We start from the raw sequence: 17,100 nt of genomic DNA, 5'->3' as shown, positions 1-17,100 counted from the left end.
GAAACAGCCTCTTTTATATGACCATTTAAACCAGAAATCGTGCCATCTTACATCCCCACATGTGTGTACCTAATCTCAGCTGGTCTACCCTAGACCCCAACATGACCCTTTTCCACTCTGAAAAGATGAAAGAAACAACCAAATTGCAGGCACAAGTGTGTGTCGATGGAAAATAAACAGAAAGAAGGTGGTTCAGCTGTAGCAGATGATAAAAATTTCAGTTCTTCTATGGAAGTTAAGGGTAAACAATATCTCTGGAATTGAAGAGGTGAGTATGTTTACAAATGAAGGACCAATGATCCACTTTAACAATCCTAAAGTTCAGGTCTCTCTGGGGCAGTGAACACTTTCACCATTATAGGCCGTGCTGAGACAAAGCAGCTGACAAAAATGCTACCAGCATCTTAAAGCAGCTTGGTGCAGACAGTCTGACTAGTTTAAGGAGACCGACTGAAGCTCTGCCAGTCTGTGGATGGAAAAGCACTGCTTGCTACTGGAGGGGATGATGATGATGAAATTCCAGATCTTGTGAAGAGTTTTGATAAAGCTTCCACGAATGAGACAAACTGAATTAACTTCTGAAGAAAAAATGTGAAGAAGTAACTAGGAGCTGCTATTTTACATAATGGCTGCTTTTAAAAATTGTTTATGAATCTGATAAAATCTAGATCTCTAATATTTTAAGCCCCATACCCCTTGGACACTGTAGCTCTTTTCAGTTTTACTTATACACAATTTCTTCTTTTTTTTTTTTTTTTTTGAGACAGTCTCTCTCTGTGGCCTAGGCTGGAGTATAGTGGCATGATCTCAGTTCACTGCAAGATTTGCCTCCCGAGTTCAAGCATTTCTGCTGCCTCAGCCTCCCAGGGAGCTGGGATTACAGGCATAAGCCAGCACACCCAGCTAATTTTTGTGTTTTTAGTAGAGACAGGGCTTCGCCATGTTGGCCAGGATGGTCTCGAACTCCTGATCTCATGTGATCCACCTGCCTCGGCCTTCCAAAGTGTTGGGATTACCGGTGTGAGCCACCATGCCCAGCCCATGATTTTTTCTTTGTGGCTAATTAAGCTAAAGAAGTCTGGGATTAAAGTTTGAAACAAACAAAAATTGCCTTTCAACCACCATTTAGAACACAGTTTCTAATTTGGAGTCTGCCTATACCTTTTATCTTGACATGATAATAAGTAAAATGTTATACTTTTTTCTTTTTCTCCTAGGCAAGTGCAGTAGTGAGAAGGGGGGAAAGAGGAGAACGAGGAGTTCAATCTGTAACTGACTGTGAACAATCAATTGAGATAACTCACTACCTTCGGACCAGCCAAAATGTTACACTTTTTAAGCTAGGGTATTTGGAGTTGGGCAGTCCTGGTTAAGTCACTTATTTAAGGCTATACCATCACCTGGAAAATGGACTGATTATAAAGGTCAAATATATATGAAAACAGTGTTGAAACTAAGCAAGCTATAGAAATGATGTTATATTCAACTGAGCATTCATTCTGTGAAAGGAGTGGTGTTTGGCAGCTGCATACATACTGGCAGAGGTGTTACCTTATCTTACTCTGTGGAAATGAGAGCTATTTCCCCTGAAATCATGCTTGGTGGAAAGTTCTGTTAGACAGCTAATAGTACATTTTATTCGATGTTTGCAGGATGTAGCCACGTGTTAATTGTTCATGTTAAGAGTAGCCTGTGCCACTGTTTCCTAGACAGATAAAATACTCTGTGATTTTTCGCTCTTGTCTTCTCCCACTAGGAGGTGAAACAGCAGAAATGCCTGACATGTATCCCCCTGGAGAGTATGACCTAGCTGGATTTGCTGTTGGTGCCATGGAGCGAGATCAGAAACTCCCTCACCTGGAAATAATCACTGAGGGTGATGTTGTTGTTGGAATAGCTTCATCTGGTCTTCATAGCAATGGATTTAGCCTTGTGAGGAAAATCGTGGCAAAATCTTCCCTTCAGTACTCCTCTCCAGCACCTGATGGTTGTGGTGACCAGACTTTAGGTAAGCTCCCTTATGTTTACACTGTCCTCCTTGGAAATGTCTGGGCAATCATTTAGTGGTTTTAGTCTCTCATTAATTAGAGCTAAAAGGGAATGAATTACCTTGGTTTGCTTCTTGGTCATTTTTGTAGAACTGGTGTCATTCTCCATTTCAGAGTTGCTTTTTATGTTTTGGTTTTCTTTTCATAGGCTAAGTTTTTTGTCTTCTCTCTCCAATATACAGGGGAGTTACTTCTCACACCAACCAGAATCTACAGCCATTCACTGTTACCTGTCTTACGTTCAGGACATGTCAAAGCCTTTGCCCATATTACTGGTGGAGGATTACTAGAGAACATCCCCAGAGTCCTGCCTGAGAAATTTGGGGTAGATTTAGGTAAGGTCACTAAGACAAACTTCTGTTCAGAAAATTGCTAAGAAAAAAAGGCACTGTGGGAGAAAACTCTCTGGGTAGTTAGTGCACACATAATTACACATGGAAAATTCTCAATCATTGGGGGTTTGGGGAGGGAAAAACTGGTTGACACTTTTCTATCTCCTTTTGCTTCATTATCTATATTTATAGGACATAAAGTATTGTCATGTAATTGGCTTATATAAAGTTGAAGTACTCTTAAGCAGATCCTCCGGGGAGTTGGTAACTTCAAGCTCTATCCAGATGAAGCCCTACATGCCAGGAAAGGAAATGTTAGCTATTAAGTAATCCACATGCAAGATGAAAAGACCTACACCAAGGCATAGAGAAGGGAGGCACATTAGAGAATCATTTTACGCTTAGAAATAAAAAAAGTCTCAGGTTTCTAGTTAAGCAGGTGAGTAGGTGATAACATCAGTAACATAGGAAGAGTAAGTTTGCAATAGGAAGTTTTTGAAATCTTCCGTGTGTTTATTCCAAAGTGACTGTGAGTAGAAGTTGAAGTCAGGCTGAAGATAAATTGGTTGGTTGTATGCACGTAGTAATAGTTATAGCCAAGAGAATGAACGAGACTGAAAGGTTGTTTCTCAGAGTGACTGAAAAGAACAGTTCAAAGGAGAGGTAAATCATGTAAAAGTATTATCATCAAACCCAAGGTAGGGTTTTTTTGTTTTTGTTTTTTTTGAGACAGTCTCACTCCATAGCCCAGGCTGGAGTATGGTAGTATGGTCTCAGCTCACTGCAACCTCCACCTGCCGTGTTCAAGTGATTCTCCTGCCTCAGTCTCCTGAGTACCTAGGATTACAGGCACCAGCCATCATGCCCGACTAATTTTTATATTTTTAGTAGAGACAGGGTTTCACCATGTTGGCCAGGCTGGTCTCAAACTCCTGACCTCAAGTGATCTGCCCACCTTGGCCTCCCAAAGTGCTGGGATTACAGGCATGAGCCACCCAGCCCAGCCCCAAGGTAGGATTTTAACATGACACTGGTCCGCAGTGTCAGGTACAGCACAGAGATCTAGGATAAGAACCAGAAAGAGACCAGTGTATTTCAGAGTTAGGCCAAAAGGCAGCTTGCTGGACATGGATACCATCCACTAGATTGTTGTGGCAGAGTAGTGGAGACGGTGGGTAAAGAATCCTGTTTGAAGAAACATGCTGGTAAAAGAAAAAGTGGAATAATTTTATGCATATGGCAAAAGTGAGGGACAGTCTTCCCTCCCTGTTTTTATAGGATAAAGAGGCAAAGAAAGCCAGATGAACTCTTTCAGCATTGGTTTGAAGGAATAGAAACTGAGGGAGTTCACATAAAATAACCTCCCTGTGAAGTATTAGTGAGATGAGCAGGCCTAGGGGTGGGAGCATGAAGAGAGGAGTGGTTAAAGCAGTCAAGGTCGTAAACAGGAATGAGACAGCTAGCAAGACTGAAGGCACAAGTGAAGCTAAAGCTGCTTGTGTAGTTTTTCTCCCAGAGTAAAAGCATGTATAGCCTTGAAGCAAGAACAGGAAAAAATAGATTGGTTGGGTTGATCCAGCTAGACTAAGCAGGTATTGGGGTCATTGATGGGGGATAAGCAGTCAGAGATAGAGGTGAGTAGATTTGGTGAGCTAACCGGAGAGTCAGAGCATATGTGAAGCTCAGAGAGAACTGAAGAGTCAGAGGTAGGTTGTGTGCAAGTAAGGAAATTGGCAAGGGAAGCAAAACAGACAGGCCAGGCTAAATGGGAGTCTTTTCCAGGTCCATGGACTGAGCATAGTTAGGAGCTGAAGGGTTCATAGAAGGGTTAAACTAGTGGTTTAAGACATTCCTTAAGTAGACATGCTTTCTGGTGAGCATAAACAAGAACCTTAAGAAGTAGTTCCTTCATCATCCTTTTCAAATAATTAAAAACAGTGGCCTGCTGATGAATGGGGAAAGGAGGCAGGACTGATTTGTGTATTTGCCAGTTTCTGTGGTATAAATACTCCTACCACAGCAGCTTTAAAAATGGCTATTTAACAGCCTCTACAAGCTGGCTCTAGCACACCACTAGTTAAAAACAACATAGTAGTCACCTCATTAAGAAACTGAAAGTTGGCCAGGCGTGGTGGCTCACGCCTGTAATCCCAGCACTTTGGGAGGCCAAGGCAGGCAGATTATGAGGTCAGGAGATCAAGACCATCCTGACTAACACACTGAAACCCCATCACTACTAAAAATACAAAAAATTAGCCAGGCATGGTAGTATGCACCTGTAGTCCCAGATGCTCTGGAGGTTGAGGCAGGAGAATCACTTGAACCCGGGAGGCAGAGGTTGCAGTGAGCCGAGATTGCACCACTGCACTCCAACCTGGGCAACAGAGTGAGACTCTATCTCAAAAAAAAAAAAAAAAGAAAGAAAAGAAACTGAAAGTTGATACAGCTATATTCCTGAAAGCAGTTACATTTTGAGTTACACAAATATCTGTATTCCAATAAAAGCCATTGCAGAATTCCTTGCATCAGCCTCTAAAGTTTCTTCCAGTAATCATACTTTGACAACATATTTAAGTAAGGACTTTTGGGGTTTTTTTGTTTGTTTTTTATTGAGACAGAATCTCGCGCTGTCGCCCAGGCTGGAGTTCAGTGGCACGATCACTGCTCACTGTAGCCCTGGTCCTCCCACCTCAGCCTCCTGAGTAGCTGGGACCATAGGTACATGCCACCACACTTGGCTATTTTTTGTATTTTTAATAGGGCTTCACCACGTTGCCTAGGCTGATCTCAAATTCCTTGGCTCAAAGTGATCTGCCCATCTCGGCCTCCCAAAGTGCTAGGATTAGTGGCATGAGCTACCACACCCAGTTATGACTTTCTAACATTAAAATTACAACTTATATTATTCACAAAGTACTTGTTCATTTGTAGAAACTAGACTCTTAGTCTGTCAGTGTTTTTTTATATAAATACTTCGTAAAACTTCACTAAAACAAGATCATAGTTTGGTAATCTGCTACTTGCCCTGCCATTTAATATGTCATCATTATCTACTTGTCTTAATAGCATCATTTTTTATAACAAGTATTCCATTTTATAGATGTACCACTGTTTAGTTTTAAGTTGCTATTGACTTTTAACTATTGAGAGCACAGTGAACAATGTAGTTACTAAATCTTTTAAGCTCAACTATTAAGAATGGACATTTCCCAGCTAGTATAAATGGAATTGAGTCTGAGAGTCATAGACATGTGATTCATTTTTAAAAATGTATCAACTCCAGGCTGGGCACGGTGGCTCATCCCTGTAATCCTAGCACTTTGAGAGGCTGAGGTTGGTGGATCTCCCTGAGGTTAGGAGTTCGAGACCAGCCTGGCCAGCATGGCGAAACCCTGTCTCTATTAAAAATACAAAAAGAGAAAAAAAAAAAAATAGCCGGGTGTAGTGGCACATGCCTGTAATCCCAGCTACTCGGTAGGCTGAGAATCACTTGAACCCAGGAGGCGGAGGTTGCAGTGAGCCCAGATCACACCATTACACTCCAGCCTGAGTGACAGAGAGAGACTGTCTCAAAAAAAAAAAAAAAAAAAGTATCAACTCCAAAGTATTAAAACACTGATAATTAGCTAAGCGTGATGGCTTACGCCTATAATCCCAGCGCTTTGGGAGGCTAAGGCAGAAGAATTACATGAGCCCAGGAGTTCAAGACTGGGCTGGGCAACATGGTGAGACTTTGTCTCTACAGGAAAAAAAAAAAATTTAAATAGCCAGGCATGGTGTTGTGTGCCTGTAGTCCCAGCTACTCAGGAGGGTGAAGTGAGAGGATTGCTTGAGCCTGGGAGGTCAGGGTTACAGTGAGCCGTGTTCATGTCACTGCACTCCAGCCTGGGCAACAGAGCCAGATCCTGTCTCAAAAAAAAAAAAAAAAAAAAAATCCAATAAATATACCAAATAAATAGGCGTAACTGATTGTAAACCTTATTATTTAATAAAAGGCTAAAGTCACATTGGCTTCCCTTTCCATAGAGCATCATAAATAATTTAATTCAGTATTTAAAAAAAAAAAATCAGATCCCATAATTGTAGATTACAAAGAACTATCCAAATTCTTTTATTATTCAGGAATGTCGTGTGTATATAGGCCTTTACCTAAAAATTTTTATTAGAGATTTTTGTTGTATTATTTGTGACCAGAGAGAAGTTTTTTTTTTTAAGATGGACTGTCACTCTGTTGCCAGGCTGGAGTGCAGCGGCACAATCTTGGCTCACTGTAACCTCTGTCTCCTGGTTCAAGTGATTCTCCTGCCTCAGTTTCCCGAGTAGCTGGGACTATAGGCATGCACCACCATGCCCAGCTAATTGTTGTATTTTCAATAGAGATAGGGTTTCACCATGTTGTCCAGGATGGTCTCAATCTCTTGACTTCGTAATCCTCCTGCCTTGGCCTCCCAAAGTGCTGGAATTACAAGTATGAGCCACCACACCCAGCCAAGAGAATGTATTCTTCATGTATTCTTTTTTTTTTTTTTTTGAGACAGAGTCTAGCTCAGTTGCCCAGGCTGGAATACAGTGGTGTGATCTTGACTCACTGCAACTTCCACCTCCCGGGTTTAAGCGATTCTCCTGCCTCAGCCTCCTTAGTAGCTGAGATTACAGGCATGCACTACCATGCCCACCTAATTTTTGTATTTTCAGTAGAGACAGGGTTTCACCATGTTAGTTAAACTGGTCTCGAACTCCTGACCTTGTGATCTGCCTGCCTTGGCCACCCAAAGTGCTGGGATTACAGGCGTTAGCCACCACGCCTGGCCAAGAATTCTTATAGCAGACCTAGGAAGTCTAAATTTTAAAATGAATGAGAGGGACAGGGTGTTGATCTACCTTCCATTAGCATACCTTTTCTTGAATAATGTATGCATTTTCTCTAAACATGCAGATAAGCTATCTAGTTTTGCATTGTACTTTGGGTGCATTTTGGTCATTGGGAAGACCCAGCCAAACATTCATAAAAGGATGGTATACATGGCGGCTGAGTGCGATGGCTTATGCCTATATCCCAGCACTTTGCGGGGGCCAAGGCAGGCGGATCACCTGAGGTCAGGAGTTTGAGACCAGCCTGGCCAATATGGTAAAACACCATCTCTACTGAAAACACAAAACTTAGCTGGGCATGGTAGTACTTGCCCATAGTCCCAGCTACTCAGGAGGCTAAGGCAGGAGAATCACTTGAACCCAGTGGGTGGAGGCTGTAGTGAGCCGATATCTGGCCACTGCACTCCAGCCTGGGCAATAGCATGAGACTGTCTCAAAAAAAAAAAAAAGGATAGTATACTGGCCTTTGCTGGAACTCAGCTACTAGCTCATCTAATCCATTAGGGAATGTCTAAGGGTCTAGTTAGTTAATGTAGCACAAAACTTCATTCAATTGTGAGTACTGGCCAAGTATGTCAACAAAAAAATGTTCTTAATATCTAAGGCACAAATGAATTTCAAATAAAAAGTTCTCAGAGGCCAGTTTATAGTTTTGCCCTACATAAAATAGCAGAGCCTGATTATAGTTTCCATGTCTTTGAATATGTGCGTACTTTTGTACTTTGTGTGAGGTGGTAGGATAATCAAACAATTCATGTCTATTTTTAGATGCTCAGACCTGGAGGATCCCCAAGGTCTTCTCTTGGTTACAGCAGGAAGGACACCTCTCTGAGGAAGAGATGGCTAGAACATTTAACTGTGGGGTTGGTGCTGCCCTTGTGGTATCAAAGGAGCAGACAGAGCAGATTCTGGGGGATATCCAGCAGCAAAAGGAAGAAGCCTGGGTGATTGGCAGCGTGGTTGCACGAGCTGAAGGTACTTGCTACTTATTCGTTTTTAGACATATAATTTTAGCTATACCTCAGCCTTGCCTCACAAGCTTTCTGCCCACCTTTTAGTGCAGCCATCACTATGGCAGTAATCTTTACACAGATGTAACATGACAGCACCCACCCCAGGGATACCACATATCTCTTCATTTCTGCCTCAGAACTTGGAGAATTGACGCATTCACAGCCACACCCCACAGGATCACTTCCCAAAGTAATCTCCCTGCACACAAGACCTCATGGCTCTGCTGTGTCACTCATCTCAATTCAAAGAACAGCAAGTGAGCACCCTGACAAGTGCTGTATCAATCAGGACTCTGCTAGAAGTGCTAGAACTTGGCAGAGGGGCAGAAAATCCACTCAGGTTCGCTAACAAAGATGTCACATGCTCGCTTCGGCAGCATATATACTAAAATTGGAATGATCCATAGAAGATTCACAAAAATAAAAAATAGGAAAAAAAAAAATCAAACCTTGTTGACTTTACCTATATCTGCCTTTCTTTCCTCTATTGTGTAGGATTCATTTTCAAGTGAGTCAGAAAGATTGCATCCTTCAGCTCATGTTACAATAAGAAAGAGACTCTTCTCTTTCTTAACATTCCATATCAATTCTTTAAATGGCTTCGCTGGGTCACATGCTTACCCCCGAGACCAGGAGGTCATGGCACTACCGTGGGTGGTTTCACTGGGAAGATTTAGGGAGTAGGGGTAGAATACTGGCAGGCAATAATAGATCCACTATGTGCTTCAAGATAGTGATCTGTAGCTCTTAGTTGAAGTAATTACATATGTTCACCTTTTGGAAGTTTTTATGAATGAGTAGTGTTAAGTGATAAAAATGTTCATTTTAGTCCTTGCATTATCTTATGTTCAGAATAAAATATACCCTAAAGTTTTCATAAAATATTTTTCTTTCCATTATTCCTGTTAATTCACAATTGTTATTTATGGATTTGCTTGAAATGAAGGTTCCCCCCGTGTGAAAGTCAAGAATCTGATTGAAAACATGCAAATAAATGGGTCAGTGTTGAAGAATGGTTCCCTGAAAAATTATTTATCTGTCGAACAAAAAAAGGCCAGGGTGGCTGTCTTAATATCTGGAACAGGTGAGATGTGGCTTCTTTGTCACTGTAGAGCTGTTGAATGCCCTTTCTCTCCTCCCTGCACTCTTCCAGATTGTAAGGGTACTCTTGGCAGAGTCTGGGGGCTGGGGGGAATCATGAAGGTTGTCTTTGCCTTTTCAGCATTCTTAGTCTTTCTACTTTTTTGACACAAAGTCTCAGTCTTTTGCCCAGGCTGGAGTGCTGTGGCACAATCTTGGCTTACTGCAAATTCCACCTCCCAGGTTCAAGCAGTTCTTCTGCCTCAGCCTCCCAAGTAGTTGGGATTAAAGGTGCCTGCCACCATGCCCAGCTAATTTTTTGTATTTAATAGGGATGGAGTTTTGCCATGTTGGCCAGGCTGGTCTCGAACTCCTGACCTCAGGGTGATCCACCCTCATCGGCCTCCCCAAGTACTGGGATTACAGGCGTAAGCCACTGCACCCAGCCTCTTTCAGTTATTTTAAAATGTATAATAAGTTATTGTTGACTCTAGTCACCCTGTTATGCTAGTAAACACTAAATTTTGCTTGTTCTAACTATATTTTTGTACCCATTAGCTGTCCCCTCTCCCCCTCTCTCCCACTACCCTTCCCAGCCTCTGGTAACTGTCATTGCACTATCGTCATGAGTTCAATTGTTTTAATTTTTAGCTCCCACAAATAAGTGAGAACATGTGAGGTCAGTCTTTCTGTGCCTGACTTATAATGACCTCTGGTTCCATCCATGTTGTTGCAAATGACGGGATCTTGTACTTTTTTATGGCTGAATTGTACTCCATTGTATAATGTACCACATTTTCTTTATCTATTCATCTGTGGATAAACATTTAGGTTGCTTCCAAATCTTGGCTATGGAGAATAAACATGAAACTGTAGATAACTCTTTGATATACTGATTGTTTTTCTTTTGGGTATATACCTACCAGTGGGATTGCTGGATCATATGGTAGCTCTTTTTTTTAGTTTTTGAGGACCCTCCAAACTGTTCTCCACAGTAATTGAACTAATTTACATTTGCAGTAGTGTGTGAGGGTTCCCTTTTCTCCATGTCCTAGTCAGCATGTGACTGCCTGTCTTTTGGATAAAAGCCATTTTAACTGGGGCGAGACAATATGTCATAGTTTTGGTTTGCATTTCTCTGATGATCAATGATGTTGAGCACCTTTTTATATACCTGTTTGCCATTTGTGTGTTTTCTTTTAAGAAATGTCTATTCAAAAAAAAAAAAATGAAAAAAAAAGTCTATTCAGATCTTTTGCCCATTTTGAATTGGAGTATTAGATTTTTCCCTGTTGAGTTGTTTGAACTCCTTATATATTCTGGTTATTAATCCCTTGTCAGATGGGTAGTTTGCAAATATTTTTTCCTATTCTATGGGTTGTTCCCTCACTTTGTTGATTGTTTTCATTGCTATACAGCTTTTTCCATATTTACTTTAGTTGCCTGTGCAAAGAAAGAGAAAGGGAATTTAAAAGCCTCACACATCACCAATCTTTTTCCAAGACATTTATTCAGAAAACTTGACCATCTCCTATTCAAAATAGCACATACCTTTTTTTTTTTTTTTTTTTTTGAGGCGGAGTTTCGCTCTTGTTACCCAGGCTGGAGTGCAATGGCGCGACCTCGGCTCACCGCAACCTCTGCCTCCTGGGTTCAGGCAATTCTCCTGCCTCAGCCTCCTGAGTAGCTGGGATTACAGGCACGCGCCACCATGCCCAGCTAATTTTTTTGTATTTTTAGTAGAGACGGGGTTTCACCATGTTGACCAGGATGATCTCGATCTCTTGACCTCGTGATCCACCCGTCTCGGACTCCCAAAGTGCTGAGATTACAGGCGTGAGCCACTGCGCCCGGCCACCTTTTTTTTTTCCCTCCTAAAAATGATGCATTTATTTACGCAACCTTTATAAGAACAATCCCTTTGCGATCCCAAAACCTAGGCAGAGAGTGAAAAGAGACAAACAGAACCTTCTCCAAAATGGTAGTCCTCACAACAGAAGTGAGACACATAAAATGGCAGCTCTTCAGAGGAGTGTGTGCACACTCAGCAGGTAGGCAGCCCCTAGCTTCGGAGTGTGGCCAGCCGGGACTGCATGGCCTCCAGAGCTGCTTCCTCATCCTCTGAGGCAGCCATTGCTCCTGAAGGTTCTGGCTCTGGAAGGGCATCAGTCACTTTACTGGGTGCTTTGCCCAAGACCCCTGCTATAATTTCAAATAGAATTTTGTCAATTTCCATTTCTGCTTCTTCCTCCATTTCTTCCTGATCATCCATGCTTTCAAAAGCGTCCTCTAACATCTCCTCTATGATCCCAGTCTTCATCATTTCTTTGGACAGCTCCCTCCTGGTGGCCTGAATTTCTGGAATCTTCACAAGACTTTGCATGGCCTTCATCACTTCTGTGCTCTTCTGCAGGGAACCAGCCACTCGCAAGACCGCGAGCTGGTTCTTCATCCCCGTGAGCACCGAGTTCATGTGCGCTTTGGATGCATACAGCTTGCTCACGGCCTTCCTTGACCTGATCATCTCCTTGGCCAGAACTACAGACATCCTTCTGGCCCTTCTTGGCTGCATGTTTCACAGATCGTTCCACTTTTTCTTCTTCTCTTTGGATATTCCTTATTTGCCTGTCAACAACTCTCATTTCCTTTCTTATCTTCAATGACCATTCATTGACCAGTTCTTTGGGTGGCTTCTCCTGGGTTTTTCCAAACAGCCCCATGGCGAACAGAACTCGTCTTCCGGCTTTCCGTTTCCCACGCCCAGGCAGGTCATGGGCAGCCGCCTGCGCGGGGCCCGCGGAGAGGAAGGGAGTCCCGACGCCCAGAGTAAGCACATTCCATTTTTTTTTTTTAAAGATGGGGTTTCACCGTGATGGCCAGGCTGGTCTTGAACTCCTGACCTCAGATGATCCACCCACCTCGGCCTCCCAAAGTGCTAGGATTACAGGCGTGAGCCACTGCGCCCGGCCTAGCACATTCCTTTTTTAAAGAAGTAAGAGGCTGAGCGCAGTGGTTCATGCCTCCAATCCCAGCACTTTGGGAGGCCGAGGCAGGCAGATCACCTGAGACCAGCCTGGCCAACATGGTGAAACCCCCATCTCTACTAAAAATACAAAAATTAGGCTGGGCGTGGTGGCTCACGCCTGTAATCCAAGCACTTTGGAGGCCAAGGTGGGCGGATCACCTGAGGTCAAGAGTTCAAGACCAGCCTGACCAACATGGTGAAACCCCGTCTTAAAAAAAAAAAAAATACAAAAATTAGCCAGGCATGTTGGTGAGCTCCTGTAATCCCAGCTACCTGGTAGGCTGAGGCAGGAGAATCACTTGAACCCGGGAGGTGGGTTGCAGTAAGCCAAGATCATGCCACTGCACTCCCAGTCTAGACGACAGAGACTCTGTCTCAAAAAAAAGAAAAGAAAAAGTGTGAGCTCACTGGTGTTTTTCTCCCTTCTTAGGATCGAACCTGCAAGCACTCATAGACAGTACTCGGGAACCAAATAGCTCTGCACAAATTGATGTTGTTATCTCCAACAAAGCCGCAGTGGCTGGGCTAGATAAAGCAGAAAGAGCTGGTATTCCCACCAGAGTAAGTTACTTGAGAAAGTATCTTTCCTGTGGGCCATATTTAAGCTCGTAATCTGCCCTTACAGGACCCAGGTCTGTGGGGCACTTGTTCTTTGGACTTAGGCATTTTGGGTGGGTGCTGGGCTTGCCTTCTCCTTCATCCTGTCCCTCTCTTAATAATCTCTCTATCAAGGCCGGGCGCGGTGGCTCAAGCTTGTAATCCCAGCACTTTGGGAGGCCGAGGCGGGTGGATCACGAGGTCGAGAGATCGAGACCATACTGGTCAACATGGTGAAACCCCATCTCTACTAAAAATACAAAAAATTAGCTGGGCGTGGTGGCACGTGCCTGTAATCCCAGCTACTCAGGAGGCTGAGGCAGGAGAATTGCCTGAACCCAGGAGGCGGAGGTTGCGGTGAGCCGAGATCGCGCCATTGCACTCCAGCCTGGGTAACGAGAGCGAAACTCCGTCTCAAAAAAAATAAATAAATAAAATAATCTCTCTATCAGGTATATCTTTACAAGGAAGTGAAGTATGTTAAACTATTTTCGTTAATTCATTGAAAAAGGTGTGCTTATCTTTTTGTATTACAGGTAATTAATCATAAACTGTATAAAAATCGTGTAGAATTTGACAATGCAATTGACCTAGTCCTTGAAGAGTTCTCCATAGACATAGTCTGTCTTGCAGGATTCATGAGAATTCTTTCTGGCCCCTTTGTCAGAAAGTGGAATGGTAAGCAAAAATTATTTGACATCACATTGAGAAATCAGTTGAAAATGGTATCCAGAACAGTTAACATGCCAAACAATCCCAGTAGTGAACTATTGACTGTGATATTTTATTAATACTTTAATACAGGTCACAATTTAATATCCTTTGTTTTACTCTAAAGAATGACCCAATGATGATTTATTAACCTGTTCTCTATCCATTTTTTTTGGCTTGCTGTAATTAATCACTTTTTCTAATGTAGTTTAGTTTTGTTTCACATTACTGTAAAGATAATATTTCGTCTTCTGAATAAATATTCAGAAGACTTTCCTTGTTTAGAAGCGAAAGAGAGTGATTCTGTATATCCCAAATTGAAGAGTCCATCCTCTCTTAGGAAGCAAAGACCATTGCCAGAAGTTGGCAAGGAAGAGGTTATTACCAGAAAACACATACTATGTTACTGCCTTCTCCCCAAAAGCCTTGACTGCATCCTATTTGTGTGTGTTCCAACACAGTGCATTGGTCAATAACTACATTTTCCCTCCAAAGAGTTTATGTATTCTTAGGTAAATGTAGTTAGAGCACTTGCAGTGTGATATAAAATATACAATGCCTTTGGTGACGTAAGCCACACAGAACTAATCTAGCATCTGTCTAGGGGACAGGTCACTTTGTGGTTAGAAGTCAAGCACATACACACTATGTAAGAACCTCTTACTTCTTTTTAATAGTATGTGCCAGCAACAAGCTGGTATTCAGCTTAAACTCACCACCTTCCTGTCACCATGGGTACCTATACAGAGCACCCCAGTGTGTACTTGGCTGTGCAGGGCAGGTACTTGCTGCTCTCAGGGCCTTCTTGGATGAGAACTTACTTTTACCTCATTTCTGTGTTTGGCAAAGAAAACACCCATCCCAGAAATCCAACTCCTGTTTGACTTCTGATCTAGATAGGAAAATATATTCCTTTAATAGAATACCAAGGATTTTTAAATTCTGACCACTATGCCCTTTTCACTTTTAGGAAAAATGCTCAATATCCACCCATCCTTGCTCCCTTCTTTTAAGGGTTCAAATGCCCATGAGCAAGCCCTGGAAACCGGAGTCACAGTTACTGGGTGCACTGTACACTTTGTAGCTGTGAGTATGTCTTTTTCTACCAACATAATATTAGTGTTCAGATGTAAATTACACTAGTTAGAAGGTAATGTTTAAAACTTTTGCTTACTTTTCCAGGAAGATGTAGATGCTGGACAAATTATTTTGCAAGAAGCTGTTCCTGTGAAGAGGGGTGACACGGTCACAACTCTTTCTGAAAGAGTAAAATTAGCAGAACACAAAATATTCCCTGCAGCCCTCCAGCTGGTGGCCAGTGGAACTGTGCAGCTTGGAGAAAATGGCAAGATCTGTTGGGTTAAAGAGGAATGAAGCCTTCTAATTCAGAAATGGGTCCAGTTTCAAAAGAATTATTTGCTGTTTGCATGGTGGTTTTTTATCATGGACTTAGCCCAAAAGAAAAACTGCTAAAAGACAAAAAAGACTTCACCCTTACCTCGTCTGCTATTTTTTTTAAATAAACACAGACTCATTAAAAACAAGACTAGTTAATGCAGCATATCTGAGACATACACGTATCTTGGTCTTTTTTATGCTCTTTTTCTGACCATCACCACCTTTGTTTTTGTTTGTTTGTTTTGATACTGCCTTACAACATGAGGGATCACCTCCATTTTTATAAGTTATGTTTTCTAATCTTTGATCATGAGCTTTTGAAGCCATGGCTGCTGGATGTATCTGAGTTAAAATGGAGGAAATAAACTTGAAGAGAAGCCCAAGTATATCACCTAGGCTCCGTTTTATAATCTTAGTTATATATTCCAATGTGTAAAAGTTGCCCAACCTCCTTCTGATCAATGTCAAGTGACTATCTCTTCTCCAAGTCTAACAAGGCATTATCTCTTCCTTATATTGTATATCTGATTTGAGATTTTTCTGATCATGATGATCATAATCTGGTGTGTTAAGATTTCTGGATTGTTCCCATTTCTGAAGGATAGTTAGTATCCTTTATGCTTTGAAGTATCATTAAACGTTCCTCTAATTATTGACAGTTTCTGTAATACCCAGATTTTAGCTTCAGTAAAGTTTAGTTATCCTGTGGTTTATAAAGATCCATACTTCTCTGTAAGTCACTAGAGTCACTAGAGCATTAGAGGGAGAATTGGTGGCTTCTAGATTCAAGCATAAAACTTGAGGCACATTTTTAATCCACTTTCTCTCTCTATTCCCTTGTTGATAAAGTAGACAAATGCCATTCATACAGTTGTTTTAATAACTAATTTTTTTTTTTTGAGACAGAGTTTTACTCTTGTTGCCTAGGCTGGAGTGCAATGACGCAATCTCTGCTCACTGCAACCTCCGTCTCCCAGGTTCAAGCAGACATAGTGAAACCCTGTCTCTACTAAACATACAAAAATTAGCTGGGTGTGGTGGCAGGTGCTTGTAATCCCAGCTCCTTGGCAGGCTGAGACAGGAGAATAGCTTGAACAATTTCATTTTTTTGAGACAGAGTCTTGCTCTGTTGTCCAGGCTGGAGTACAGTGACACAATCTTGGCTCACTGCAACCTCCACCTCCTGGGTTCAAATGATTCTCCTGCCTCAGCCTCCCTAGTAGCTGGGATTACAGGTGCGTACCACCATGCCCAGCTAATTTTTGTATTTTTAGTAGAGACAGGGTTTCACTATGTTGGCCAGGGTGGTCTGGAACTCCCAACCTCAGGTGATCTGCCCGCCTCAGCCTTCCAAAGTACTGGGATTACAAGCATGAGCCACCATGCCTGGCAATTTTTTGTATTTTTAGTAGAAATGGGGTTTTGCCATGGTGGCCAGGCTGGTCTCCAAATCCTGACCTCAAGTGATCTGCCTGCCTCTGCCTCCCAAAGTGCTGGGATTACAGGCGTGAGCCACTGCACCTGGCCTCTTTTGGCTTTTTTAAAACCAAAATTGTATTATCTCCCAAAGTGTTTTTGAGCAACTCTAATGCATACATTTGCCTCCTCCACTGTTTAAAAGAGATCATCTCTGACAGCCATTCTTTCACAAACCATGTAAATTTTACATTTACCAAAATGTTAGACCATTTCCCTTTATCTGGAGCCAAATGTTAATTAACAGTTAAAAACTGACTCGTAAGTGGAGACAATGCAAATGTTCATCACAAAATTAACTGGTACATAAAATGTGGCATATCCATATAATGGAATACTATTCGATTACAAAAAGGAATGAAATAGGCCGGGTGCGGTGGCTCATGCCTGTAATCCCAGCACTTTGGGAGGCCGAGGCAGGCGGATCACGAGGTCAGAGATCGAGACCATCCTGGCCACCATGGTGAAACCCCATCTCTACTAAAAGTACAAAAAATTAGCTGGGTATGGTGCGTGGTGGTGCATGCCTGTAGTCCCAGCGACTCAGG

At 42.2% G+C, this 17,100-nt stretch overlaps 1 protein-coding gene and 1 pseudogene across 6 annotated transcripts in view; one reads left to right on the top strand and one right to left on the bottom strand.

Annotated features, from left to right (window-relative positions):
- Positions 1–15,467, top strand: part of GART (phosphoribosylglycinamide formyltransferase, phosphoribosylglycinamide synthetase, phosphoribosylaminoimidazole synthetase) — a 39,157-nt gene extending 23,690 nt beyond the window's left edge. For 5 of the 6 annotated variants that reach the window (XM_021669451.2, XM_064380109.1, XM_064380111.1 and 2 more), the window contains 8 exons: positions 1,757–2,008; positions 2,231–2,383; positions 8,021–8,227; positions 9,212–9,349; positions 12,801–12,931; positions 13,504–13,645; positions 14,649–14,764; positions 14,861–15,467. In XM_021669451.2, the coding sequence (XP_021525126.2) occupies positions 1,757–2,008; positions 2,231–2,383; positions 8,021–8,227; positions 9,212–9,349; positions 12,801–12,931; positions 13,504–13,645; positions 14,649–14,764; positions 14,861–15,052 (1,331 nt within the window). In that variant the 3' untranslated portion in view covers positions 15,053–15,467. The remainder of the gene's footprint in view (positions 1–1,756; positions 2,009–2,230; positions 2,384–8,020; positions 8,228–9,211; positions 9,350–12,800; positions 12,932–13,503; positions 13,646–14,648; positions 14,765–14,860) is intronic. The other variant, XM_064380113.1, reaches the window with a different exon arrangement.
- LOC105712844 (charged multivesicular body protein 3-like) lies at positions 11,393–12,154 on the bottom strand (annotated as a pseudogene).
- Positions 15,468–17,100: the final 1,633 nt, after the last annotated feature.

Source organism: Aotus nancymaae, unplaced genomic scaffold (genome assembly GCF_030222135.1).
Source record: "Aotus nancymaae isolate 86718 unplaced genomic scaffold, 86718_ANA_hifiasm-v0.15.2.pri h1tg000022l_1, whole genome shotgun sequence".
Lineage (NCBI taxonomy): Eukaryota > Metazoa > Chordata > Mammalia > Primates > Aotidae > Aotus > Aotus nancymaae.
The sequence above is the reverse complement of the archived record's forward strand: the minus strand, read 5'-3'. Positions and strand labels throughout refer to the sequence as shown.